The sequence below is a fragment of the Callorhinchus milii genome, unplaced genomic scaffold (genome assembly GCF_018977255.1).
Source record: "Callorhinchus milii isolate IMCB2004 unplaced genomic scaffold, IMCB_Cmil_1.0 Scaffold3, whole genome shotgun sequence".
In the NCBI taxonomy this organism is placed as follows: Eukaryota; Metazoa; Chordata; class Chondrichthyes; order Chimaeriformes; family Callorhinchidae; genus Callorhinchus; species Callorhinchus milii.
The window spans coordinates 89997307-90024209 of record NW_024704744.1 but is presented as its reverse complement, the minus strand read 5'-3'; the positions used below and the strand labels follow the sequence as shown (position 1 = coordinate 90024209).

The following is a 26903-nucleotide window of genomic DNA, read 5'->3' as shown; positions in this document are numbered from 1 at the left end:
GGATGATATCGCCAAGAGGGAGCATATACATGAGGAAGAGGAGGGGGCCAAGGATGGAGCCGTGGGTACACCACGGGGGACCGGGCGGCGGCGGGAGGAGAAACTGTTTGAGGAGATAAAGTGAAGGCAGTTTGCTAGGTAGGACTCGAACCAGGCTAGTGCAGTCCCACTGCATAGGTGGGTGAGGGAGGAGAAGCAGTGGATGAGGATGGCGTGGTTGACTGTGTCGAAAGCAGCAGAGAGATCCAGGAGGACGAAGAGGCAGATGGAGCCCTGGTCACAGAGAGAAAGGATGTCATTTGTGACCTTGACAAGCACCGTCTCTGTGCTATGGGCAGGACGGAAACCAAACTGGAGGGCTCAAGGAGGCAGTGGAGGGAGAGGTGAGAGCAAAGCTGGTTAGCAACAACGCGTTGGCAAGGAAGGGCAGATTGAAAATAGTAAAGATAATAGTAGTAGAATGGTAATAATAATAATCCTTGCATTTAATATAGTGCATTATCACGTCTTCTAGACGTCTCAAAGTACTTCACAGGATACAAAGCACTTCACAGGATATACTGTAACATGTATTGACTGTATTTCATGGGCGAAACGCGGCAGCCAATTGCACACAGTAGTGTTTCACAAACAGTTGTGAATTGAGTGACAAATTATTCTTTTTTTAAGGGATTATTATCGCCAGAAAAGCAATCCGCCAATCGACTAACAACCAGGTTCCCACTTATTGCTAGGTAAACAGAGGAGTGTGGAGTGAGGAAACTTGCCTAACATTTTGCTCTGCCCAGGAATCGAACCCAAGTCCTATCGCTTGCGAGACAATTGATCTAACCATTGAGCTACAGAACCCCAGTGTAAAGATGTTGGCTTGTGTGTGAAGCAGAAGCAGGCCTGCCAGTCATGTGTCTGGTTTGATCATCAGTTTATACTAAATTAGCTGATCTCAGTTAGGATTGCAGTAAGTACACTAAATTTGGCCTCAGCAACCTCTGAGCTACCAAGAAGCGACTGATACTGGTTTCCTGATCACTCTCCTTACTAGGACGTGCACTGGTGGGTGGATGTTGCGTGAGGAAAGGACTGAAGTCGGTTGCAATGCCCGCCCGAACTGCTCGTTTCCCACTAAATAGACATCAGTGGATAGATCCTCACTGTCTTGACTTAAGGGACAGTGAATGAGGACCAAATGAAAGCAAGTTATTCAATAGAAGAAGGAGATTAAAGAGCAGGAGAAACAAATGTGTCAGAATGATGAGGCCAGCAGGGTAAGCACTTCACCACAAACAGACACTGGATACTGGGCAGCTGTCAGACACTTACCAGGAACTTCTCGCTCAGGCCTGATGCCGGTGATGAGAAAACTAATAGAGGAGGGGATGAGTGGGGACAGCAAAAACGCATGGATGATTAATTTCTGACAACACATTTTCGGCACATGAGCGCAGATAATGTGGAGTCCTGTAGCTCAGTGGTTAGAGCACTCGCTTTGCAAGTGAGAGACCTGAGTTCAATTCCAGGCAGAGGGCGAAACCTTGGGCAAGTTTCCTTAGTCCACACAGAGCCAAATAATAATCCCTCCAAAACCCAAAACAATAATAAATTGGTCATTTTCAATCTACGACTGTTTGTGGGACATTGCTGTGCGCAATTGGCTGCCGCGTTCGCCCACAAATATACAGTCAATTCACTTTACAGTGTGTTCTGTGAAGCACTTTGGGACGTCCTCCCGACGTGAAAAGCGCTACATCAAATGCAAGGATTATTATTATTATTATAACGTAATGTTATTTTTTAAATAATAATCCTTGCTCTTCATATAGCGTCTTATCATAGCTTCTAGACATCGCTAAGTGCTTGACTGCATATTTTGTGGGCAAAACACTGAGTAGCCAAATTATTATTTATTTATTTTTGAAGGAGTTAATAGACCCGGAAAAGCAATCGGCCAATCAACTAACAACTGGGTTCCTACTTACTGAAGGTAAACAGAGGCATGTGGATTAAGGAAACTTGCCTAAGGTTTTGCCCTGCCTGGGAATCGAACCCAGGTTTTCTCGCTTGTGAGGCGAGTGCTCTAACCACTGAGCTACAGGAGTCCATGTATGTCATTTAAACTCGCTGTGTGTCATGCGGTATGAATTTGGAGTTTTAAAAGTTTTCATATGTTTTAAAAATGCCTTTCGTTCCTCCCTGAAATGCATCTTCTCCTCTGCCCATGGCCACTATTCAGACATGACGCTTGACAGGACATGACTCAACCCGGACTTTTTGGGGGGAGAGGGAAGCTTCGATACGTTTCCCAGAATTACATAAATATTAAACCTTGCATTTAATACAATGCCTTATCATGGTGTCAAGAACTCTTTAAAGCTCTTTACAGGATTTACTTTAAAGTGTTGTGGCTATAACAGTGAGTGTGGGGCTTTCTCTGTAACTCTCTCGCTCTCTCTTTAACTCTCGCTCGCTCTCTCTGTAACTCTCTCGTTCTCTCTCTCTGTAACTGTCTCTCGCTCTCTCTGTAACTCTCTCTCTCGCTCTATAACTCTCTCGCTCACTCTCTCTGTAACTCGCTCGCTCTCTCTGTAACTCGCTCTTGTTCTCTCTGTAACTCTCTCGCTCTCTCTGTAACTCTCTCTCGCTCTTTCTGTAACTCTCTCTGTAACTCTCACTCTCTCTCTGTAACTCTCTCTCGCTCTCTCTGTAACTTTCTCTCTCTCTGTAAATTTCTCTCACTCTCTCGCTCTGTCACTCCCCCTCATTCTCTCTCCCTCGCTCTCTGTCACTCTCTCCCTCCAATCCACGAATCTTTGTGCGATGTAGCTGTGTGCAAAATGCCTGCTGTGTTTCGCACACAAAACACACAGTCAATCCACTTTACCATGTATCCTTTGAAGAGCTTTCAGATGTCTCAACGATGTGATAAAGTGCTATTTCAAATGCAACGATTATTATTGTTATTATTCTCAGCCGAGACTGCGAAGTTGCTGATGGATGATGTCGTGGCTCAGCGGGGTGTCTTGAAACAGGTAATAATGTTGCTATCTTGTCTGCACGGCTCACCAATTATTCCCACATTTTTTGTGAGTGGCAGGGCACGTGACCAAAGGTGTTTAAGACAGGCAGGTGCAACTGGACCTTGGAGGGACCTCTAATAAGAAGTTGGTCAGTTCGTCCGCCCACCCAACCTGTATGTATCTTTAGGTATTGCGACTCAGACATAATTTAAGGCTTTGGGATGTCGTCAATTGCATGTTTGTGACCAGTAAATAGTTTGAATTCTTTTTGAGTTGTGTGAATATTTTAATAATAATAATCCTTGCAATTGATATAGCTCCGTATCACGTCTTCGAGACGTCGCAAAACATTTCACACAATATACTGTAAAGTGAATTGAATGTATATTTTGTAGTCAAAATTTTACTTAATATAAATAGGTATTTTGTCCTCCCAACATGTAAAACACTGCCTCTTGTCACTGGGAGATTGGGTATAAATACTAGCTGTGTATTTTTTATGAAATTAGCAACCAATTTACACATAGCAATGTGCCACAAATAGCCATGAAGTCAACAAGCAATTTTATCTGGGTAATTATTGGCCAGGACATCAGGAGAAACTCCATTTTCTTTTTCAAATAGTACCATGGGATCTTTATCCCACCTGAACAGGCAGATAGGACCTTGGTTTAATATCCCATCTGAAGGACAGCATCTCCAACATTACATTGGAGTGTTTGCCTAGAATGTAAGTTCAAAGTTTCAATGTGGGGCTTGAACCCACAACCTTCTGAATCATACGCGAGAGTGCAACCAAATAATAATAATAATATTAATCCTTGCATTTGATATAGCGCCTTATTATGTCTTCAAGACGTCTCAAAGAGCTTCACAGAATATACTGTAAAGTGAAACATGGCAGCCAATTGCGCACAGCAGTGTCCCACAAACAATCAGACTAATAATACTCCAGGTGTCCTGCAGCTGAATGGTTAGAGCACTCGCCTTGCAAGCAAGAGACCTGAATTCGATTCCTGGCAGGGCAAAACCTTGGGCAAGTTTCCTTATTCCACACGCCTAATAATAATCCATCAAGAAAAAACAAAATAACAAAAAAATTGTAAAAAATTGGTCACTTCAATCCATGACTGTTTGTGGGACACTGCTGTGCGCAATTGACTGCCGTGTTTTGCCTACAAATATGCGGTCAATTCACTTTACAGTATATTCTGTGAAGTGCTTTGGAATGTCTAGAAGATGTAAAAAGCGCTATATCAAATGCAAGGATTATTATTACTACACGTCAGTGTCGTGACTGTTTTGTAGGCAAACACAGCAGCCAATTTGCTTGATAGCCAAATCCCAATTGCATTCAATGTTTACATAGTTACCTTCTCCAGACGGGGAATAGGAATCCTGACTGATTGCTATCCCCTCCTTACCCAAGGGGTGGTCAGACCAACCATAACTGACATCAGCTAACTCAATACAGACCTTTTAAATCACAAATATTTATCGCAGGGAATCATTACAATGTAATCATAGGGTTGAGGTGGTTTATGCAGGGATAATAGAAACAAGGCTACAAACTAATCGTAGATTCAGATAATGCCCTCATTAACAATCTTCTGATCTCTGTGTTTAAGTACAGTGTGGAGGGGAGTGTTTGTATTTTACTAGGCAATAAGTGAAGCCCTAAATGCCGTTTTGCCTTCGCCTGTAAAACTAATTTGTATTAAAATTTAAAAGCTGTGAAACCAGGCTTACTGATTGAGTTTAAGAATTTTAAAACAATTCTGGCTGTTTTAAAGACAAAATGATCTCACAGTTTATTAGTTTACAAAATTATTATTATAAAAAGCCAAAAAGAATTCCTTTCTAATATTAATTCAATAGTTTAATGCAAATTATAGTGATACAGAAATAGAACTTTATATTAAACAAGGAGTAAAAATGTAAGTGTGAAACTTTGTCAGTACAGTGAAACTGTGCTTTCACTCCCCTTATTTGCTTCCATTCCACCCCCCTTCTCTCACTCATGTCACAGGTCACTAACATATCTCTTCCCCTCCCCTCCTCCCCCTGTGATTTCTCCCAGCGCACAGTGGCTGTGCCTTCAGCCACTACATCCCGAAACTCTAGAACTCTCTCCCTCAATTCCTCTAACTTGCCCCCTCCCTCTCTCCCCATTTTTAAATTCTGCCTAAAGACCTCCCTTTTTCATCGTGCTTATGGTCACCTCCCCCCTTCTCTTTCCCCCTGGCTCGGGGTCAGACTCCACCATTGTCAGCGCTCCGAGATGTTGCCCCGCGTGAAGGGTGCTGTATAAATGGAAATTGTTGTTGTTGTTTTGCACACAGGAAAAGGTTTACATTTTTGATGGTTTACAAGTTGATAGATGTTTGGTGGGTCAGGGTATTAAGGGATATGGGTAGAAAGCGGGAAATTGGAAATGAAAGGATTAGTTGAGGTACAGATCAGCCATGATCTAATTAAATAGTGGAACAAGCTCGAAGGGCTGAATGGGCAACTCCTGTTCCTATATACACATCTCAACAGTTCCCCATTGATGTTTGTTATCACTATCTGAGGCCAGTTTCAGAGACCTATCTTGCATTATGTAAGAGCTGAATATGAGCTGTGGACAGAGGTCAGCAAGTCAAATGCTGATGTTTTGTTAATGACTGCTCATCACTTTATATTCCTGTTTCCCAAGAGTTTTGCCCTCTCCCAATCCAACACGTGTGTATAAATACAGATAGGTAATATGAGACTGTTGTCAACAAGGCTAAAATCTCCTGAGAAGAATCTTGAGGGTGTTTGATTACAAACAGATCAACTCATTAGATGAGATGAAATGAACATTTCAGCAGATGGGGCTCCCCTCCAGTTTTGTGGTAACTTTGCTCCGATGAGAGTACGTCTGGTTACCCAGGGATAATAATAATAATAATTCTTGCATTTGATATGCAACAACAACAGTCAGAGTTTGGGACCCGAGCTGGAAGTCAGGATTGGGGAGGGTGGAGGGCAGAGGGGGAGGCAGGGTGATCGAAAGCACAGTCGAAGAGGAGGGTCTTGAGATGGGTCTTGAAGGGTGGAGGGGGCAAAGCGCAGGGACTGCAGGATGGAATTCTAGAGGGTGGGGGCAGAGTGGCAGAAGGCCCGCCTGCCAAAGGTGGGGCAGGCGAGGCGGCAGACGTGAAGCAGGCCAGAGCCCGCTGAGCGGAGGGAGCGGGCAGGATGGTAGGAGGTTAGGAGGTCGCAGAGGTAGGGGGGAGCAAGACCATGGAGGGTTTTGAAGGTGAGGACCAGAATCTTGAACTGTATCCTCTATGTGATGGGAAGCCAGTGGATATAGCGCCTTATCACATCTTCGAGACGTCTCAAAGCTCTTCACAGAATATTACTGTAAAGTGAATTGACTGTATATTTTGTGGGCGAAACGCGGCAGCCAATTGCGCACAGCAGTGTCCCACAAACAGTCGTGGATTGAGTGTTATTTAGAGAATAATGGATATCTGTGAATCTTTACAATGTAATTTACAGTGTACAATTGCAATGTACAATTACGATACAATTATGATGTACTCGTAGAGTCCTGTAGCTTAGCGGTGAGAGCACTCATCTCACAAGCGAGATGACTTGGGTTCGATTCCCAGGCAGGGCAAAACGTACCTTGAAACATACCCGGGCAGAGCAAAAACTACCCTTGTCCAGTGCTTCGCGACGTTCTCCAGACGTGAAAGGAGCTTTACAAGTGTAATTTTGTTGTTGTTGTTCTGGGGTCTCCAAGCAGAAGCTCTCGTCAACCTGTGCTTGATAATCTAGAATTAGGTAAATTGTGCTCCAGACACAGGTTTTCCGTAACTTTCCAAGCTCTGAGTATGATCTGCCTCCCAATATGATGCTCTTCATTTTTACTTCCTCGGAATCTACAGGGTACTTTTTAAAAACAACATGCCTCTGTTTACCTAGCAGTAAGTAGGAACTGGGTTGTTCATCGATTCTCGGATCTCTTTTCTGCAGGTAATAATCCATTCCAAAAAAATATATAAATAGAAAATAATAATAATGTGGCCACTCACCTAACTCAGTGGTTTCTGTGGTCTATGGTCAGCCCTTCACATAGGTCTCTCAATGCAATTTTTTCAGCCGGATGTCTGACACATGCGGAATATAAACTGCTATAGTGCCTAATCATGACTTCGAGACATCTCAAAGTACTTCACATGATATACTGTGAAGTGTAGTGACTGTATGTGTTTGCGGGCAAAATACGCCAACCAATTGCGCACAGCAACATCCCACAAGCAGTTGTGCGATTGACCAAATTATTGTTATATTTATAACATTTAGATTATTTCCAGCGATGATTAGTGATCCACTTCGCCAAACACAATATCTTGTGTCCTGATAATTTGCGACCATGTCAGTTAACATGTGTCCTTGGGACATTTTGTCAAGTCCAGCCAAATGAACAAAACTTTATCAGATGCAAGGATTATTTATTATAAAATTATTTATCACTTTCAAGCAATTTAGCTAAGCACTCAGGCTCATTTGTAGATGTATCTTGTCCTTGATTTAAGTGTTAAAATACTGAAATCTGATGCATCTGCTCTCAGTCTTTTTTTATCCTCCAAAACAAGGTCTTTCTAATCCCTAAAACTGGAATTTTCTGCAAACTAAACTCAATTGAGGAATGCTGTTTGTGTGCGAAAAATTAGCTTCCAGTTTTTAACTCTACGCTAAATTTAAATAACATTATTTAATAACGTAGTGTATTGGTAAGCGCACTCGCCTCGCAAGCGAGAGGACCCGGGTTCGATTCCCGGTCAGGGTGAAACTTTAGCCAAGTTTCCTTACTCCACTCGCCTGTAGGAGGCGGCTGTGCACAATTGGCTGCCGCGTTTCGCCCACAAAACACAGTCACTACACTTTAAAAGTATGCCCTGTGAAGCGTTTTGAGACGTCTTGAAGATGTAATGAGGCACTATATCAATGCCCTGTGCTGCGGCCCCGGCCCCGGCCCGGGGAAGCGCCCAGCGATGGCGGTGCAGTGCGCTGACCTGAGCTGAGCACGTGGTGGCAGCCTGACCTGCCACTGTCAATCACGGCCTCTCATTCGCTGAGCCACAGCTCTGCACGTGGCCACCACGCGCTCCTCGTTTAGCCAATCAGCAGTCGCATAAACACCACGTGACTGACAGTCACTCGGGAGGCTTGGCGAACAGCGCGATTGACATGAAGATAAACCAATCAGCAGGATGGATCCCGTTGATTGACAATAAGTTCGACCAATCAAAAAGCACGGTTCCGTGATGGACATGTAACCAATCAACGGAGGGAGCTGCTGCGCCCCCACCCGCCTGATGATTGACACATTGATCGACCAAGAGAGAGCCGAGTCATAAGATTGACAGCGTAAGGATGACCAATAGGAAGGCGGAGGAAGGGCGGGCGGCGGGACATGGAAGCTCAGAGGCGACTTGTTGTGGAAGGGGCGGAAGCGCCTCAACGATTGACACATAGATTGACCAATCGAGAGCGATTGATAGCGTGAGGGCGACCAATGAGAAGGCGGCGGGCGGGACATGGAGCCGCCTTGTTTGTGAGGAGGGGAGTGGCGACGGTCGGAGCGCGTGCGGTGGCTGTTGGCGCTGCGCGGACCCGCAGTGAAGGCAGTCCCAGTCCAGCCCGAGCTCGAGCCCGGGGTAAGCTGCTGTGTTGGAGTGGGGCGTATTGTAATGCTTTGCCATGTCTTTTTTTTCTCCCCTTTTCCACCCTAACCCTTAATTGCTGTATAGCGTTTGTTTCGCATTGTTTGTATAACTCTATAATATAGTGTATGATAAAGGAACAAAAAAAAAGGCCTTTTAATGTTTTTAAATTTGAAATAAATGAAAGGGTTTGTTCGGCTGTTTCCTAATTCGACATTGCAACTGATACCATAAAATGCGGTGGTTTTAGTGTGATTTACTGAAGCTGCCGTTCCCTCCTCCAGAGGGAGGAAAAAGTTATTCAAACTATGGCTGTGTGTGTGTGTGAGGGGGGGTTGTGTGAGGGGGGTTGTGTGAGGGGGTTGTGTGTGTGAGGGGGGTTGTGTGTGTGAGGGGGGGTTGTGTGTGTGTGTGTGAGGGGGGTTGTGTGTGTGTGTGAGGGGGGGTTGTGTGAGGGGGGGTTGTGTGTGTGTGTGAGGGGGGGGTGTGTGAGGGGGGGTTGTGTGTGTGAGGGGGGGTTGTGTGTGTGAGGGGGGGTTGTGTGTGTGAGGGGGGGTCGTGTGTGAGGGGGGTTGTGTGTGTGTGTGAGGGGGGGTTGTGTGTGTGGTGTGTGTGAGGGGGGGTTGTGTGTGTGTGTGAGGGGGGGTTGTGTGTGTGTGTGAGGGGGGGTTGTGTGTGTGTGTGAGGGGGGGTTGTGTGTGTGTGTGAGGGGGGGTTGTGTGTGTGTGTGAGGGGGGGTTGTGTGTGTGTGTGTGAGGGGGGCTGTGTGTGTGTGTGAGGGGGGGGTGTGGATGTGTGTGAGGGGGGGTGTGTGTGTGTGTGAGGGGGGGTGTGTGTGTGTGTGTGTGAGGGGGGGTTTGTGTGTGTGTGAGGGGGGGTTGTGTGTGTGTGTGTGAGGGGGGGTTGTGTGTGTGTGTGAGGGGGGGTTGTGGTGTGTGTGTGAGGGGGGGTTGTGTGTGTGTGTGTGTGTGAGGGGGGGTTGTGTGTGTGTGTGTGTGTGAGGGGGGTTGTGTGTGTGTGTGAGGGGGGGTTGTGTGTGAGGGGGGGTTGTGTGTGTGTGTGAGGGGGGGTTGTGTGTGTGAGGGGGGGTTGTGTGTGTGTGTGAGGGGGGGTTGTGTGTGTGTGTGAGGGGGGTGGTCGTGTGTTATGTTTGCCACGTATTTTATTTTTCAAATTACTTTATTTAAAGTCCAACTTTTGTCTCGAAAGAAATCTAGTCATTTGCATTTAATTTAATGCATGCAATTCATTGCTGAAATTCATCCTCCAACACATTACTACCACTTAAAAAAACATGTAATTAATACTTTACATTAATACTTTAGTATATAACTTATCTCCCCCTCACCCCACCATTACCACCACTTAAAGCACTTAAATAATACTTCATACAGTAATAATTTTTAAACATATATAATGTGTGAAATTTGATATTTACATTTAAAAAAAGAAAATAGTATTTTATGTAATAATGATCCTTTTAACATATACAATATGTGGACATTTAATATGTAAATTGGATGAGGCAGAAACAGACAATTCAATTCACAGTTGAGTTGCTTTTTAAAAAAAATCTCAATTGTAATGTGTTTGGCCAGGACTTTGCAAAGCGAGAGAGAGAGGTCGTGTCGTCCCAGTAAACAAGAGTGTACCCGCCAGCTGGGAAGCCAACGTTAAAAAAACTCCCGTTTCTTTCTCTTCAGTGTTTTTCCCCTTGGAGGCACAGTTTTTTTTTTCGCGGGGCGTGGGGTTGTGATATGGTTAAGGGGATTACTGCCATCCAGATGCCACTTAAACTAGTGATTTTCTTGGGGGAGTGGATGGAGGGTTAGTATTTTCAGGCTCATTTGATCATATCAGCAAGCGTGTGTGTGTATGTTTTGGTGGGAGCTGAATGTTTATTGAGCTTGGATACCGCTCATCATGGCTTGGCTTTTGTGTATTTGGGTTTTCGCCTTGGAACAGTTAACGCGTGTAAAACGTGTGGGATGTCACACAAAACTGCTTCAAAAAACCTTCCTCCCCCTCCCCCTTTCCCACCACCCCACCCTCTTCCCCCCTCTTTCCTCCCCTCCCTTCCCCTGTATATTTTGTGGGCAAAACACGGCAATCATTACGCACAGCAGTGTCCCACAAACAGTTGTGGATTATTACCTCTGGAAAAGCGATCTGCCAATCGACTACCAACCAGGTTGCTACTTAATGCTCAATGAATAGAGAAGTGTGGAGTAAGGAAACTTGCCCAACTTGCCCTGGCCGGGAATCGGACCTAGGTCCTCTCGCTTGTGGGGCGAGTGCTCTAACCACTGAGCAACAGGATTTCCACTATGGCTTATTAATACCATATGTGTGGGGTTGCTGATTGATATGATCCAAAGGAGAGAAAGAAATTAACTCACTTTCATCAGATGACGCACAATAGACTTTTCCTATGTTTTTTAAGTTCCTTTTTTAAGTATGGTTTTGAAATTGTTAGATGTGTTGTCATTTCCTCTGAAGAGGAAACAAACCAGCCCTTGGGTCAGGTTGCATTGTCAGTAACATAAGTACCTCAGAAGACGTTGCAATGCACATGTAATAGCAATCTCGTCACTTCGTTGCTTGTTTGTGTGCTTGTGCATCAATTGCAGCCCAGTTGTTTGGAAATGGGGGAGGGGGTGAAAACATGGTGAGTTATAACTTGTGCCCTAACTCTTTGCAGTACTTTTTCCCCCTTACAGAATTTTATTGAAATCCAATTCAAGTTCAATATTTGTTAATTTGAAACAACCTTCCCCCCCCCCCCCCAACCCCTACACATGCACACATTGTTTTGTTTTACTGGGCTTAGAGTTACTACACAGTGAATGTCAGTAGGTACTTGGAAACATCGAAACAGGAATAGGCCATTCAGGCCCTCAAGCTTGTTCTGCCATTCTATAAGATCATAGTTGATCTGTACCTCAGCTTGAAATACCTGCCCTTGCCCCATATCCCTTGATACTCTTAATTTGGGGGGAATCACAAATGAGTTCCAGTTCTGTTCTCATACAGTACCCACACTTTCCAGTAGGGAGAATCTCTGGGTACAGTATTTTTTGCCAGTTTTGCCTGCCTTCCTAATAAACCAGGCTTTGTTGAGACCAGTTGCGGTTGTAGCCCCAATTGCTGCACAGCTGAGATCAGCTCTCCCAGAACAGACCACGATATGAATTTGCAGCCTTTCCTGTCTGCGTTACCCAATGCCTCACTGTATCCAGCAGGCTTTGGTGGGGGGTACTTCCAAAATAGATTGGACATCAGCAGCCTATATCTATAATAATAAACCTTGCATTTGTTATAGTGCCTTATCAGGTCTTCGAGACGTCTTGAAGTGCTTCACATAATATACTGTAAAGTGAATTGATTGTATATTTAGTGGGTGAAAAACGGCAGCCAACTATGCACAGCAATGTCCCACAAACAGTCGTTGATTGAGTGACTAAACATTTTTTTTGAAGCGATTATTACCCCCAGAAAGCGATCCGCCAATCAACCAGCAACAATCTTACCCCTACACCAGGCTCTGCAAACTCATTATACTTTTCCTTGCCAGCCTCCACTGGATCCCAGTCTCCAATTTGGGCAAATTTAAAAGTTCCTGCTGTAATTCCTTGTCCCTCATTCCCTCCATCCCTCCGTTGATGACTAATCCTTCAGCTATGACACTTCTGTCCTCTGGAACTCTTTTCAAAATCTCTTTGCCTCACGTCCTTTTTACCTGCTTTAATCCCAACTAAAATCATATCTTCTTGACCATGTTTTTGATTGTCAGCCTAACCGTCCCATCTCCCAGCTCAGTGCTCCCAATGGACAAGCACCTTGAGATTTTCACGCTACATTAACGTCCTCAGTATAAGTGCAAGTTGTACTACTGTTCGAGTTTCTCCTAGTGTCCTGGTTGACAGGTCCCCTAAATAAATTTGGCCACTTGCTTTCATGATTGTTTGTGGGACACTGCTGTGTGCAATTGGCTGCTAAGTTTTGCCCACAAAATACATAGTTAAATCCGTCAAGTGCTTTCAGACCATGTGATAAGGAGCAATATCAAATGCAAGTATTAAATTATTTTTGTTTGATCAGGCAGGTTTAGACAGCAGGTAATTCACACAGTTTGATGACTATTCCCACTGAATGTCTGCTTTCCTTTTCAAATGAATGTTTGTATGTGCCAGGTGAGGTGATTAGTGCCAGTGCTGAGAATGAATAACTTCTCCCTGCTCCTCTTCACAATTTCTCCCCCACTCCTGATTAGGTCAATATCAGCACCAAGAATTCACCAATCACTCCACTTCAGCTCTTTGAACAATGTGCACCAGAAGTGCAACCCTAACAGCACCTAATAATAATCCTTGTATTTCATGTCGTTCAGATGTCTCAAAGCTCTTCACAGGATATACTGTAAAGTGGATTGACTGTATTTTGTGGGTGAAACACGGCAGCCAGTTGTGCATAGCAATGTCGCACAAACAAGGAGTGAGTAACCAATTTTATTTGGGGGATTTGTTAGCCAGAACACCGGGAAGAAACTCCCTTCTGTTTTCAGATAGTGCCCCCCCCGCCATCCCCCCAGCACTGTATTGGAGTCTCAGCTTAGTGTGTATGTGTGACAAACGGGTTCCTACTGACTGTTAGGTTAACAGAGGCTTGTGGAGTAAGAAAACTTATCCAACGTTTCGCCCTGCCTGGGAATCAAACCCAGGTCCTCTCTTGCTTGCAAGGCCAGCACTGCATCGGAGTGTCAGCTTACACTGCGAGGTCAAGTCTGGCTTGAACCCATGACCTTTACACTCAGAGGTGAGAGTGCTATGAACTGCGTCAGGCTGTCAATTAACTGCAGAAAATCAGAGGACTCGCTGCTTTCAAAAAGCAGTCCTGTGTAGCTTAGTGGTTAGAGTACACTTGTCGCAAGCGAGAGGACCGAGGTCTGATTCCCAGGCAGGGTGAAACATTGGGCAAGTTTCCTTCCTCCACACTCCCCTGTTTAGCTAGCAGTAAGTAGGAACTTGTTAGTTGATTTGTAGCTCGCTTTTCCAGGGGTAAAAATCCCTTGGAAAAAAAATTGGTCACTAAATCCAGGCAACCTGTTTCTATAACCCTCTATGTAACCACTCAGTCCAACAGATCCCAATCCCATGGTTAGTAGAAAACCAGCCCTGTGCTCCACTGTCATGATGAGAACATGAGCTCCAAGGCCTGGTACCATGACACAGTTTAATATTGTAGCCACATCAGCAGAGATTCCACAGCGAGAGTTCAATGGCAGGACAGCATCTATGACAGAGTGAAAGAGCCAACGGGCAACATTGCACAACCCAGGTTCACGTTATTCTGTTACACAGTGCAAGCCCGATCGGAAGGGGGAGAAATGGGGGATTTGGTTAATGCAGTTATCAATTCAGGAAAGCAAAGCTACAATTGGCTAAATAAAAAATCTTTCTGGTAATCAGTGTAAGACAGACCCCACCAAGCAAACATAGAAGTGTTAGCTGATCTCAGCCAGGCATCAGAATGACCTACAATTGGCAGCAAACCCTGGTTTATTAGGTAGAGGACAAAAGCCATCTACACTGTATTTATACATAAACAATATGTGCACACGGAGGCACCATACCTGCACCTTCGATATGCACAGTCAAACTACATGCAATACACACAAAGCACAACAGCATGTACAGAAATACGCACACACAGGCAATATACACCTGCCGACCCACACGCAACAGGCTGCACGCGTCCGCGCGCACACACACACAGGCCACGCGCCACCCGCCCGCGCACACCCATGCACACAGGCAACACACACACATAGGCCACACACACATAGGCCACATGCCCGCGGGCCACCCACGCGCGCAGGCCACCCATGTGCACCCACACGCCCAGGCCACGCGCGTGCACAGGCACCACACACACACACTCAGGCAACACACACTCAGGCAACACACGCAGACCACACACACGCAGGCCCCACCCATGCACGCAGGCCACAGAAGTACACGCACAGGCAACAGCATGCAGGCCACCCACACAAGCAACGCACACACCCGCACAGGCGGCACCCACGTGCGCACACACGCAGGCCACGCACGCATGCAGGCAATGCACACAGGCAACACACACACCTGCACAGGCAACAGACACATGCAGGCCACACACACACAGGCCACTCACACAGGCAATGCACACACCCGCACAGGTGACGCACAGGCAACAGACACATGCAGGCCACGCACACACAGTCCACCCATACAGGCAATGCACACACCCGCACAGGCAATGCACACACCCACACAGGCGGCACCCGCGTGCACACGCACGCAGGCCACACACGCACGCAGGCCACACACGCACGCAGGCCACACACAGGCAGCGCACACACACACAGGAAAGATAGGTACTGTGGGAAACGAGGTGGGGGGGGGAGAGGTGTGGGGGGTAGCCCTGTTAATTAGGGATGAAATAAAAGCAGTGGAGAGGAAGGATCTGAAATCCAATGACCAGGAGGTTGAGACAATTTGGGTGGAAATAAAAAATAATAAAGGGCAGAAAATATTAATGGGAGTGGTTTATAGACCCCCAAACAATATAGCACAGGGTATCAATCAAGAAATCAGTGGAGCCTGTAGGAAAGGTAAAGCGATAATAGTGGGTGATTTCAATCTCCACATAGATTGGGAAAACCAAATCGGGAAAAAAANGGTCAGAAGAAGAGTTCATTGAGTGTATGAGAGAGAATTTTCTAGAGCAGCCGAGGAACCAACTAGGGGACAGGCCATCCTAGACCTTGTTTTGTGTAACGGAACAGGGCTAGTCGGCAGTGTAGGTATTAAGAATCCTGTAGGGCAAAGTGATCACAATATGATTGAATTCTGCATTAAGTTAGAGAGGGATATAGTTAAATCTGAGGTCAGTATTCTGAATAAGACTAATTTTATAGGTATGAGGAAAGATTTAGGTAAAATAGACTGGAGAATAAGATTAAAAGGTAAAAATGTAGACCAACAGTGGCAAATATTTAAGGATGTAGTGCATAATTCTCAGCGCTCACATATTCCCTTGCGGAATAAGAGTACCACAGGGAAAGCAAGTCATCCGTGGCTAACTAGAGCAGTTAGGGAAAGCATCAAATTAAAAGAAAAGGCTTATAAAACTGCCAAGAAAAGCGGTAAAACTGAAGATTGGGAGAGTTTTAGAAACCAGCAAAATAAAACTAAAAAACTGATTAAGAGCGAGAAAAGCGCTATATCAAATGCAAGGATTATTATTATTATAAAGGAGTTTGAGGGTAAGCTCGCTAGGAACATTAAGTCAAATTGTAAAAGTTTTTACAAATATATTAAGCGGAATAGGCTAGTGAGGGTAAATGTAGGTCCACTACAGTCAGACACTCACACTGGCAACACACACAATACACACACAGGCCACACACACAGGCAACATAAACACACACACTGGCAACACACAGAGGCAACTCACACACATACACAGGCAGCATACACACAGACACTGGCAACACACACCCACAGGCAACACGCGCACACCCACAGGCAACACGCGCACACCCACAGGCAACACGCGCACACCCACAGGCAACACACACACACACACACACAGGCAACACACACACACAGGCAACACACAAACACACACACAGGCAACACACAAACACAGGCCAAACCACACACACCCAGACAACACACACATATAGGCCACACCCACAGGCAACATAAACACACACAGGCAACACACACACAAACACCTTGCCACACCACACATGCACAGGCCATGCACACGTACATACACACAGGCAACACACACTGAGGCTACTCCACACACACACGCTGACCACACACACACACACAGGCAACACACTCAAGCAACACGCACACACACAGGCAACACGCACACACACAGGCAACACGCACACACAGAGAGGCAACACGCACACACAGAGAGGCAACACGCACACACAGAGAGGCAACACACACAGGCAACACACAAACACAGGCCAAACCACACGTACACAGGAAACACACACATATAGGCCACACCACACACACAGGCAACACACACACAAGCCCACACCACACAGGCCACGCACACAGGCAGCACATATACATGCAGCAGACACACAGACACTGCAGCACAAATACACACACTGGCAACACACATACACTGGCAACACACATACACACTGGCAACACACATACACACTGGCAACACGCACCCACAGGCAACACGCACCCACAGGCAACACGCACAGGCAACACGCACAGGCAACACACGCAGGGCACACCAAACACGCGCAGGCAACACGCGCAGGCAACACGCGCAGGCAACACGCACAACACACAGGCAAGGCACACACACAGGCAAGGCACACACACAGGCAACACACACGCACATGCACACACGTAGGCAACATGCACACACGTAGGCAACATGCACACACGTAGGCAGCACTCACACACGTAGGCAGCACTCACAGGCAACATGCGCAGATACACAGGCAACACGCACAGCACAGACACACAGGCAATATGCAGAGGCAGCACACACAGGCAACACACATGCCACACCACATACACGCAGGCAACACACACAGGTAACACACGCACTACACCCACACAGGCAACGCGGACACACACACAGGCAACGCGGACACACACACAACGCGGACACACACACAGGCAACTCACACACTGGCAACGCGCACTGGCAACACGCACACACACGGGCAACGCGCACAGACACACGGGCAACGCGCACAGACACACGGGCAACGCGCACAGACACACGGGCAACGCGCACAGACACACGGGCAACGCGCACAGGCAACACACATGCCACACCACACACACGCAGGCAACACACACAGGCAACACACACACTACACCCACACACACACAGGCAACACACACACTACACCCACACAGACACAGGCAACACACACACTACACCCACACAGACACAGGCAACACGTATACACACACACACTGGCAACACACACACACACTGGCAACGCACACACAAGCAACACACACTGGCAACACACACACACACACTGGCGACACACACTGAAAACACATTCGCGCGCGCGCACACACACGCACAGGCAACACACATTGGAAGGACGTCCCAAGTGCAGTGACTTGTTCAAGTCACTTGTCACTCACCTCATGGCTGTTGCGGAGCTCTGTTGTGTGTCAAATGGCTGCTGTCAACTGTGTATAACCTGGCAGTAAAATGCAAACTCTTGCACCTGAATTTCAAGGCGATGACATAGCTCAGTGCCTTTGGTGGTTCTTCTACAGATTAAGTGGAGATTATGGTGGAAAGAGTGAAGGAGGGTTCACCCAGGATTGTTACAGCACACCTTACAGCATTGTTGAGCAACTATTATAGTATAAACACCCCATGTGATAAAACTCAGGCATAACGTATCACAAACTGCAGAATGGGAAGGGTTTGTTGAGATAGCGAGTCCACCAAGTGGTTCACTGTACAGGAGCTGTGACGCTGCTTCTCCCTACCCACCCAGGGCCCTCCATCACTCATCCACTGTGTCTAGAGTCAGGGATGGCTATGGGAGGAACTCTATTGGTCACAAGGAATATGTTTTTTTTATGAATGTGTGTGTGTATCTCTCCTGTCAATCTCTGTAGCTATATATAACAATACATACTCTCACTTGCAAGGCAAGTGCTCTAACCACTAGGCTACAACAACAACTTGCATTTATATAGTGCCCGTCATGTGGGGCAGTGTCCTGGAGCGCTTGACAGTGGCAGTCTGACATCGAGCCAGTGGGAGAGGGAGGGGGGATGTGACCATAAGCACGATCAAAAAGGAAGGTCTTTAGGCGGGATTTGAAAGTGGAGGGAGAGAGAAGCTACAGGACTCCTAAGTATATCTGTATTTGTGAGTTGTGTGTGTATGCAGTGGTTTATTGTGATCTTACTAAACTTTTGAACAGTGTGGGGCTGGTGAGCCACAAGTTTAGGAACTGAGGTAAGAAAACGCATTGCAATCGGGTTCCGTGTATTTCCTTTCCTGTCTGTGGGGTGGGTACGTGCTTGGAATGGCTGCACACTCATTGGATTAATTTGCCTGGTAAATCACTTCTATTTCTGCCTCATGATGTGGTGTTCTTGTTTTCTGCCTCACACCACATCGTCTTTGAGCAATGTTTTTTCTTGTAGTTATCTGTGATGGTGTTTTTCTTTTTAATCTGGGTCATTCTCCCTTTCCTTGCACTTGTGGTGCTTCTCTCCTGGATCTTGCAAATAATCTCTCAAAACACTTCACAGAATATACTGTGAAGTATATTGTATATTTTGTGGGCAGAAGGTGGCAGCCAATTGTACACAGCAGTGTCCCACAAACAGTTGTGGATTGAGTGACCAAATTATTATATATATATTTTTGAAGGGATTATTACTCCTGGGAAAAGCGATCCGCCAATCGACTAACAACTGGGTTCCCATTTACTGCTAGGTAAACAGAGGTGGGTATTCTTTATACAAAGCCAGTCAGTGAGCGTTGGCTGGTTGTTTGATGGGGTGTAGAGTGTGCTGCCCTCTTACTGAGAGGCCTAAAATTCCATCTAGGCAGCCCTGTGGGCCATTTTGTCTTACAATGTAAGATTGTGCAGAAAGGAGGAAAATGTAGACTTAATTTGGTGGAGTCCTGTGGCTCAGTGGTTAGAGCACTCGCCTCACAAGTGAGAGACCTGGGTTCGATTCCCGGTAGGGTGAAACAACAACAACAAGATTCCATTTATTGAGCGCCTTTCACGTCGGGAGGACATCCCAAGGCGCTGTACAGTTGGGTCAGGACCCGAGCAGGGGGGAAATGGTCAGGGTGAGGGGAGGGAAGGGAGGGAGGGAGCGAGGAGGGGGTAGAGAGTCGAGAGGAGAGCTGAAGGCACGGTCAAAGAGAAACCTTGGGCAACTTTCCTTACTCCACACGCCTGATAATAATCCCTCAAGAAAAAACCCAATAATAATTTGGTCACTCAATCCATGACTGTTTGTGGGACACCGCTGTGCGCAATTGGCTGCCGCGTTTCCCCCACAAATATACAGTCAGTTCACTTTGCAGTATATTCTGTGAAGCGCTTTGAGACGTCTCGATGACGAGAAAAGTGCTAAATGAAATGCAAGGATTATTATTGTTATTACTAATTTGGGAACTGTGGAAAACTGGCTTTGTAGAGTCCGTAGCTCAGTGGTTAGAGCACTCACTTTGCAAGTGAGAGACCTGAGTTCAATTCCAGGCAGAGGGCGAAACCTTGGGCAAGTTTCCTTACTCCACACAGAGCCTAATAATAATCCCTCCAAAACCAAAAACAATAATAAATTGGTCATTTTCAATCTACGACTGTTTGTGGGACATTGCTGTGCGCAATTGGCTGCCGCGTTCGCCCACAAATATACAGTCAATTCACTTTACAGTATATTCTGTGAAGCGCTTTGGGATGTCCTCCCGACGTGAAAAGCGCTATATCAAATGCAAGGATTATTATTATTCTGAATCAAGGCTGCATTGTGGAAGTTTCCACAATGGTGTTTCTTCATAAATGTTAAAACAAATGTTTCTCACACACAGGCAATGGCTTGGGGGGTGGGGGGGTTTGCTCTAATGTCCCTCTAGCCCAGACAATTAATTGTAAATCACCTGAGGAAGTGATTTACGCTGCATTGATCTTTGTATGTTAATGAAGTGTCAGTTTGCTTCAGTTGTTAGCACTCCCATCTCTTGGAAAAAAATGTCAGGTGTTGAAACCCTGCCAATGGAATATTGGAATTGTGAGAGGTCTCTGTGGGGGTCTCTGGTGACAGCTCAGCCCAGGGTTGCTCATTGACAGGACCTGGAAGGGCAGACCAGTCGCTGGGATGGTCCTAGCTGGACAAATAGCGGGAAACCTTGCCAGATAGCAATATCAATGGCAAGCTATGTGGTTTAGCTGGTTAGAGTCCAGCAGTTACCCCAACTCACACTCTGGGGTCCCCAAGCCTTGGCTCTTGCCAACCTGCGCCTAATACTCTATGGAATTAGGTAAACAGGATGTGTCCCTCCAGGGAGAGAGTCACATTCCATTCAAACAATTTATCACTGGGATTTCCATGTGTAGGTGGGATGCACAGAAACTTCAGCTTGGTTTCGATGCACTTAAGCATGGTGATGGGTTTCTGCATGTGTCAAGACACCTGCCTGAGCAAAATAACAAACAAAACCTATGTAGGGACATCTTTATTTTGAAAAGAGTTTCTCCCGGTGGTCCTTGGTTACACACTTCATGGTTATTTTGTGGAACCTTGCTGTGTGCAAATTGATCGCAGTGTTTGACTACAAAATAATAATAATGATCCTTGCATGTGATATAGCCCTTTTCACGTCTTCTAAACGTCTCAAAGTGCTTCACAGAATATTGACTTATATTTGTGGGCGAAACTCAGCAGCCAATTTCTATACAGCTATTATACTTCATAACTTTGTAGTAGTAATCCCTTCAATAATAACCAGGGGTAATAATCCCTTCAAAAAAAGTAATCATAATAACAAAATATAAAGTCAACTCACTTTACAGTATATTCTGTAAAGTGCTTTGAGACGTCTCAAGAACCTGATAAGATACTATATCAAATGCAAGGATTATTATTATTGTAACAATTCCCAATGAGACACTTTGAGATGTTTCAACATCGGCTGCCAATATGAAATACAAGAATTGTTGTTTATAATAATTAACATTGGTTGTTTGGATTGCAGCGGGAGAGAACACAGATCGTGAGATGGCGAGCGAGGTTATCATGTTAGCGAGGGGCCTCGCCAAGTTGAGCCAGGCCATCGTGGAAATGCAGAGCGCCCAGCTGCGTCAGGCCATATCTGGAGGCGAGTCACTGTCTGCACTCAGGAGCTGGCAGGTGCTCACCGAAGAAAGCTTCAGTGCGGCTGTGGGGAAGGTCCAGGTAGGTCTCCTGCACTGACACATGCATTTGCTTTTAATCTCACAGTGGAGAGATGCACAACAACAACTTTATATGGCGCCTTTCATGCGGAGTAGTGTCTCTGTGCGCTTAACTGTGGCGGAGTCTTGACACCGAGCCAGGGGAGAGGGAGGGGTGAGGTGACTGTAAGCACGATCAAAAAGGAAGGTCTTTAGGCAGGATTTGAAGTGGGGAGGGAGGGGGCAAGGCGCAGGGATTGAGGGAGAGAGTTCCAGAGCACACTGGAGCTGAGCTGTGCTCAATGGCCGAGACAGAAGAGACTAGATATGAAACTCCATTTGCGCAAAGCACAAGATCAAAAGGGATGTTTTCGGGGTTTACGGTGAGATTGTTTGGGTGGAGGGAGGGAGGCATATGCAGCAGGATAGTGATTGGTAGTGGAACTGTTTTGTGCTTCTTCCTTCCCCAGCCCAGGAGGTTCTGAAGCCAATTGCAGTCACCCTTTTCCCTTCATGGCTGAGATCAGCTAACTTGGCACAGAGTGTCGTTGGTGTGGGGGTGAGATTCGGTCGGGATTGGGTCCTTCCCTGTATGCTGTATTTATTACTTTTCCAGAGTGAGTTAGAGCCAGTAGTGCGCATGTTTGAATTCATACACACACGTGGAGAAAGCTGTCGGGACTTGCTTTGCTGGTTGAATGAGCCAATAGTGTGTGGCCCGAGCTCCATGTCAACACCCCTACTCCTCATGCTCTCTCCTCCTCACACACAGCTCTGCTGAGTCAGCTGATCTCAGTCAAGGCCATAATTGCATCTCAGAGCTCATTGGTTTAAAGTGGGGGGGGGGGGAAATCAGGCAGTATTTCTCTCTCTTTCTCCCATCCCCCCGCCCCATTTGAAATTCCACCTGGTCTTAGCCTGTGAGACTATTTTATCTTAAAATATCAGCTTGGGCAGAATTGTGGAAAACTCTTGGAATGCAATCTTAATTTGAAAATTAGTTTTCCACAGTTTATGAAACTATGTGCATGGTTATCAAGTTATATAGGATTGGGCTCACCTTTGTCGCTACCACTTCCATTTCCACCCTGTTTCGTGGCCATAATGAATACTGCAGCCATCCTTGTGTGAGAGGAGCTAATGCCGAAGCTCTTCTATACTGCAGGACGGGCGGGTGCTGGGGGGTGGGCAGAGGTGAGATTGGGTGGGTTTGAGTGTGAAGGGAGGTGGTATGAATAACATAGAAAAAGGGTAGGCCATTCAGTCCATCGAGCCTGTTCTGCCGTTCTATAGGATCATGGCTGATCTGTTCCTCAACTCCAATTATCCACCTCCAATTGCCCCATATCTCTTGATAATTGTGCTGGCCGGATCGTCTGCTACCTCTTCTCTATCCATCACAGGATCTCGGCACACAACAGGAACGCATCTCACAGCTGGATGAAGATTTGTCTTCGGAATGGAATCTCTCCAGCCCGGAGTCCTGGGCACTGGGAACAGATTGCTCCTCCGTCCCCACCGTAGCCTCTCGGGGACCATCAGGCCCTAACCCACCGTCTTCGTCCGACCAGGTGCAGGGGATCACGGGGGAGGGGAGGCTTTTTACCGATAGACACCAGGACACTAACAGGTTGTTTTCGGGGCTGGGACAGAGGAGAGCATTTCACCAGGACCACGGTTCGGTTGGGGGCTTGACTGCCGAAGACATTGAGAAAGCCAGAGAGGCGAAAGTCAATCCCACGGACAAACCTCACCGACAGATGGTAAGTCTGATCATCCACCCGAACCTGTGCCCTCTTATCCTGCTGCATCCACACATTTATCACATCTAGGCAGCTTTCCCAACTCTTCTTTCCAAAAGCTGGAGATCATCAGAACTCTGCAGCCTCTTCTGCACCAGGTTCCGTGATCCCATCACCCCCACCTCGCCCGGCTCCACTGGCTCCCCATTTCTCGGAGGATAGAGTTCAAAATCCTCATCCTCGTCTTCAAGGCTCTCCACGGCCTTCCTACCTCTGTGACCTGCAAACTCCCAAATCAACCTCTCCGCTTATCAGGCTCTGGCATGGTCCACTTCCCCCACCTGGCCCGTCCCACCATTGGCGGTCAGGCCTTCAGCCTCTCTGTCCCCACCCTTTGGAACTCCATCCCACAATCCCGTTGCCCCGCTCCCTCCCTTGTTTCCTTTAAGGAATGTCTTAAGACCCTCCTCTTGGATCGCGCCTTCGACCACCTTCCTACGCCTACCTTCCCTGCCCTCTACCCATTCTGATCCCAGCCCCCAGTTCGGGTCCAAATCCCTGGATGTCCAGTGCCTTGGGACGTCTTCCTGATTTGAAAAGTGTTACACAAATGTAATTTGTTGCTTTGCATATCTGGAGACCTGTAGCTCAGTGATTAGAGCGCTCGCCTCGCAAGCAAGAGGACTTGGGTTTGATTCCTGGGAAAGGCAAAACGTTGGGCAAGTTTCCTTACTGTACACACCTCTGTTTACCTAGCAGTAAATAGGAACCTGGTTGTTAGTCAATTGGAGGATCGTTTTTCCAAGGGTAATACAACAACAATAACAAAATCACATGAGTAAAGTGCCTTTCACGTCGAGAGGACGTCCCAAGGTGCTGAACAGTTGGGGATCAGGACCCGAGCGTGGGGGAGCAGGGTTAGGGGGAGGGAGGGCAGAGAGGTAGGAGGGCGGCTGAAGGCACGGTCAAAACGGAGGGCCCTTGAGTCGTGCCTTGAAGTGAGGGAGAAAGGCAAAGGGATTGTGGGGGCAGAGGCTGAAAGCCTGTCATTTTCAAACCATGACTGTTTGTGGGACATTGATGTGCGCAATTAGCTGTCGCATTTTGCTCACAAATATACAGTCAATTCACTTTACAGCATATTCTGTGAAGCGCTTTGAGACGTCTAGAAGACGTGAAAAGCGCTACATCAAATGCAAGGATTATTATTACTATTATTATAGGAGGGTCAAGGCTGTGGAGGGTCTTGAAAGTGAGGACAAGGATTTTTAATTCTGTCCTCTGAGGGATGGGAAGCCAGTGAACCCGGGCGAGGGTGGGGGTAATGGGGTCACGGAGCCTGGTGCAGGAGAGGACGAGAGCTGCAGAGCTCTGGATGATCTGCACCTTGTGGAGGGAAGAGTTGGGCAGGCCAACAAGGAGGGAGTTTCCGTAGTTGAGCTTTGATGTGACAAATGTATGTGTGAGGGTTTCGGCAGCCTGAGGGGAGAGGCAGTGGCGGAGTCGGGCAATATTGCGGAGTTGGGCGAAGGCAGAGCAGGTCATGGTACGAATGCGGGGGAGAAAGGACAGTTTATGGTTGAACAAGACGCCCTGGTTCCTCACTGGCTTGGTGAGGTGGAGTGTGAGGTGATAAAGTGCTTTACCAAATGCAAGGATTATTATGTACAGTTATGGAAAAGGACAACAGTCAATCAAAGGTAAAGACCCTCAACTGGAAGCAGGCTAATTTCAGTGAGCTAAAAGGGCACCTGGCCAAGATAGATTGGAAAGAAAGATTGGCAGGTAAGACAGCAAACGAACAATGAGAAGCCTTCAAGGAGGAGATAGTTCGGGGACATTCCCACAAAGGGGAAAGGTAGGACAGTCAAACCTCCCTGGATGACTAAGGAAATTGGGATTAAAATAAAACAGAAAAAGGAGGCTTATGACACTGTCAGATCAAAAAAAAACAGTATAATCAAATAGAATATAGGGAGTACAACAAGAAGATTACATTTGTATAGTGCCTTTCACGTTGGGAGAATGTCCCAAGGTGCTGGACAATGTACAGCATTTCAGACCCAAGCTGGGGTAGGGGGGAGTTGTCGATGGCATAGTCGAAGAGGAGGGTCTTGAGATGGGACTTGAAGGAGGGGCAGAGGCGGAATGACTGGGGGATGGAATTCCAGAGGTGGGGGGCAGAGTGGCTGAAGGCTCTCCCGCCAATGGTGGGACGGTTGGGTCGGGGGCCGTGGAACAGGCCAGAGCCGGCTGAGTGGAGGAATGGGCGGGTTGATAAGCGGTTAGGAGGTCGCAGAGGTAGGGTGAGGTGAGGCCATGGAGGGCTTTGTATGTGAGGACCAGGATCTTGAATTGGATCCTCTGAAGGATAGGGAGCCAGTGGAGTCGGGCGAAAGTGGGGGAGATGGGGTCATGGAGTTTGGTGCGGGAGAAGACACGGGCTGCAGAGTTCTGGATTATCTGCAGCCTGTGGAGGGAGGAGTTGGGAAGGCCGACAAGCAGGGCGTTTGCATAGTTGAGCCTGGAGGTGATGAAGGCATGAACAAGAGTTTCAGCGGCCTGAGGGTTGAGGTAGTGGCGGAGTCGGGCGATGTTACAGAGTTGAGGGAAGGCAGAACGGCTCATGGCTTGAATGTGGGGGAGAAAAGACAGTTGAGAACAAGACACCGAGGTTCCTGACTGACTTGGTGAGTTGTAGTGTGCAACCATGGAGGTTGATGCTGATAATAGAGTTGGGTGTCATCCGCATACATAAGGAAGTTGACCCTATGTCGCGGATGATGTCACCAAGGGGGAGCATGTAGAAGAGAAGAAGTGAAAGAGGAAATAAGAGGGGCGAAGAGATTATGCGAGAAAAGATTAGCAGGAAACATAAGAGGGAACCCTAAGGTATTTTATAAGCATATCAAGAGTAAAAGGTTAGGCAAAGGTAGGGTGGGTCCAATTAGGGACTCTAGTGGAAATTTTCTTGTTGAGGCAGAGGGCTGATGTACTAAATAGTACTTTACAACTGTCTTTACAAAAGAAGACGATGCAACCAATGCCACAATATCGCAGGCGTGTGAACAGAAATTGGATATGATGAAAATCAACAGCAAGGATGTACTAAAAGGGCTGTCGGTGCTCAACGTAGATAAGTCACCTGGTCCGGATGGGATGCATCCTAGGTTACTGAGGTAAGCAAGGATGGAAATAGTGGAGGCTCTGGCCACAATCTTTCAATCTTTGGACACTGGAGTAGTGCCAGAGGACTGGAAGGTTGCAAATGTTACTCCGCTGTACAAAAAATGGCAGAAGTATAAACCTGAGAACTGCAGGCCAGTCAGCCTAACATCAGTAGTAGAGAAACTTCTGGAGACTATAATCCGGGACAATATAAATTCTCACTTAGAAAAATATGGTTTAATAAAGGACAGTCAACAAGGATTTGTTAAAGGCAGATCGTGTCTGACAAACCTAATAGAAT

The 26903-nt window shown here is 46.8% G+C and overlaps 1 protein-coding gene across 3 annotated transcripts in view; it reads left to right on the top strand.

Moving 5' to 3' along the window:
- Nucleotides 1-8603: 8603 nt before the first annotated feature.
- coq8aa (coenzyme Q8A, genome duplicate a) overlaps nt 8604-26903 on the top strand; it is a 45308-nt gene continuing 27008 nt past the window's right edge. For 2 of the 3 annotated variants that reach the window (XM_007907209.2, XM_007907208.2), the window contains exons 1-3: nt 8604-8713; nt 21515-21714; nt 23096-23455. In XM_007907209.2, coding sequence (XP_007905400.1) covers nt 21538-21714; nt 23096-23455 — 537 coding nt within the window. In that variant the 5' untranslated portion in view covers nt 8604-8713; nt 21515-21537. Of the gene's footprint in view, nt 8714-13205; nt 13214-21514; nt 21715-23095; nt 23456-26903 lie in introns of those variants that run through there. The other variant, XM_042332771.1, reaches the window with a different exon arrangement.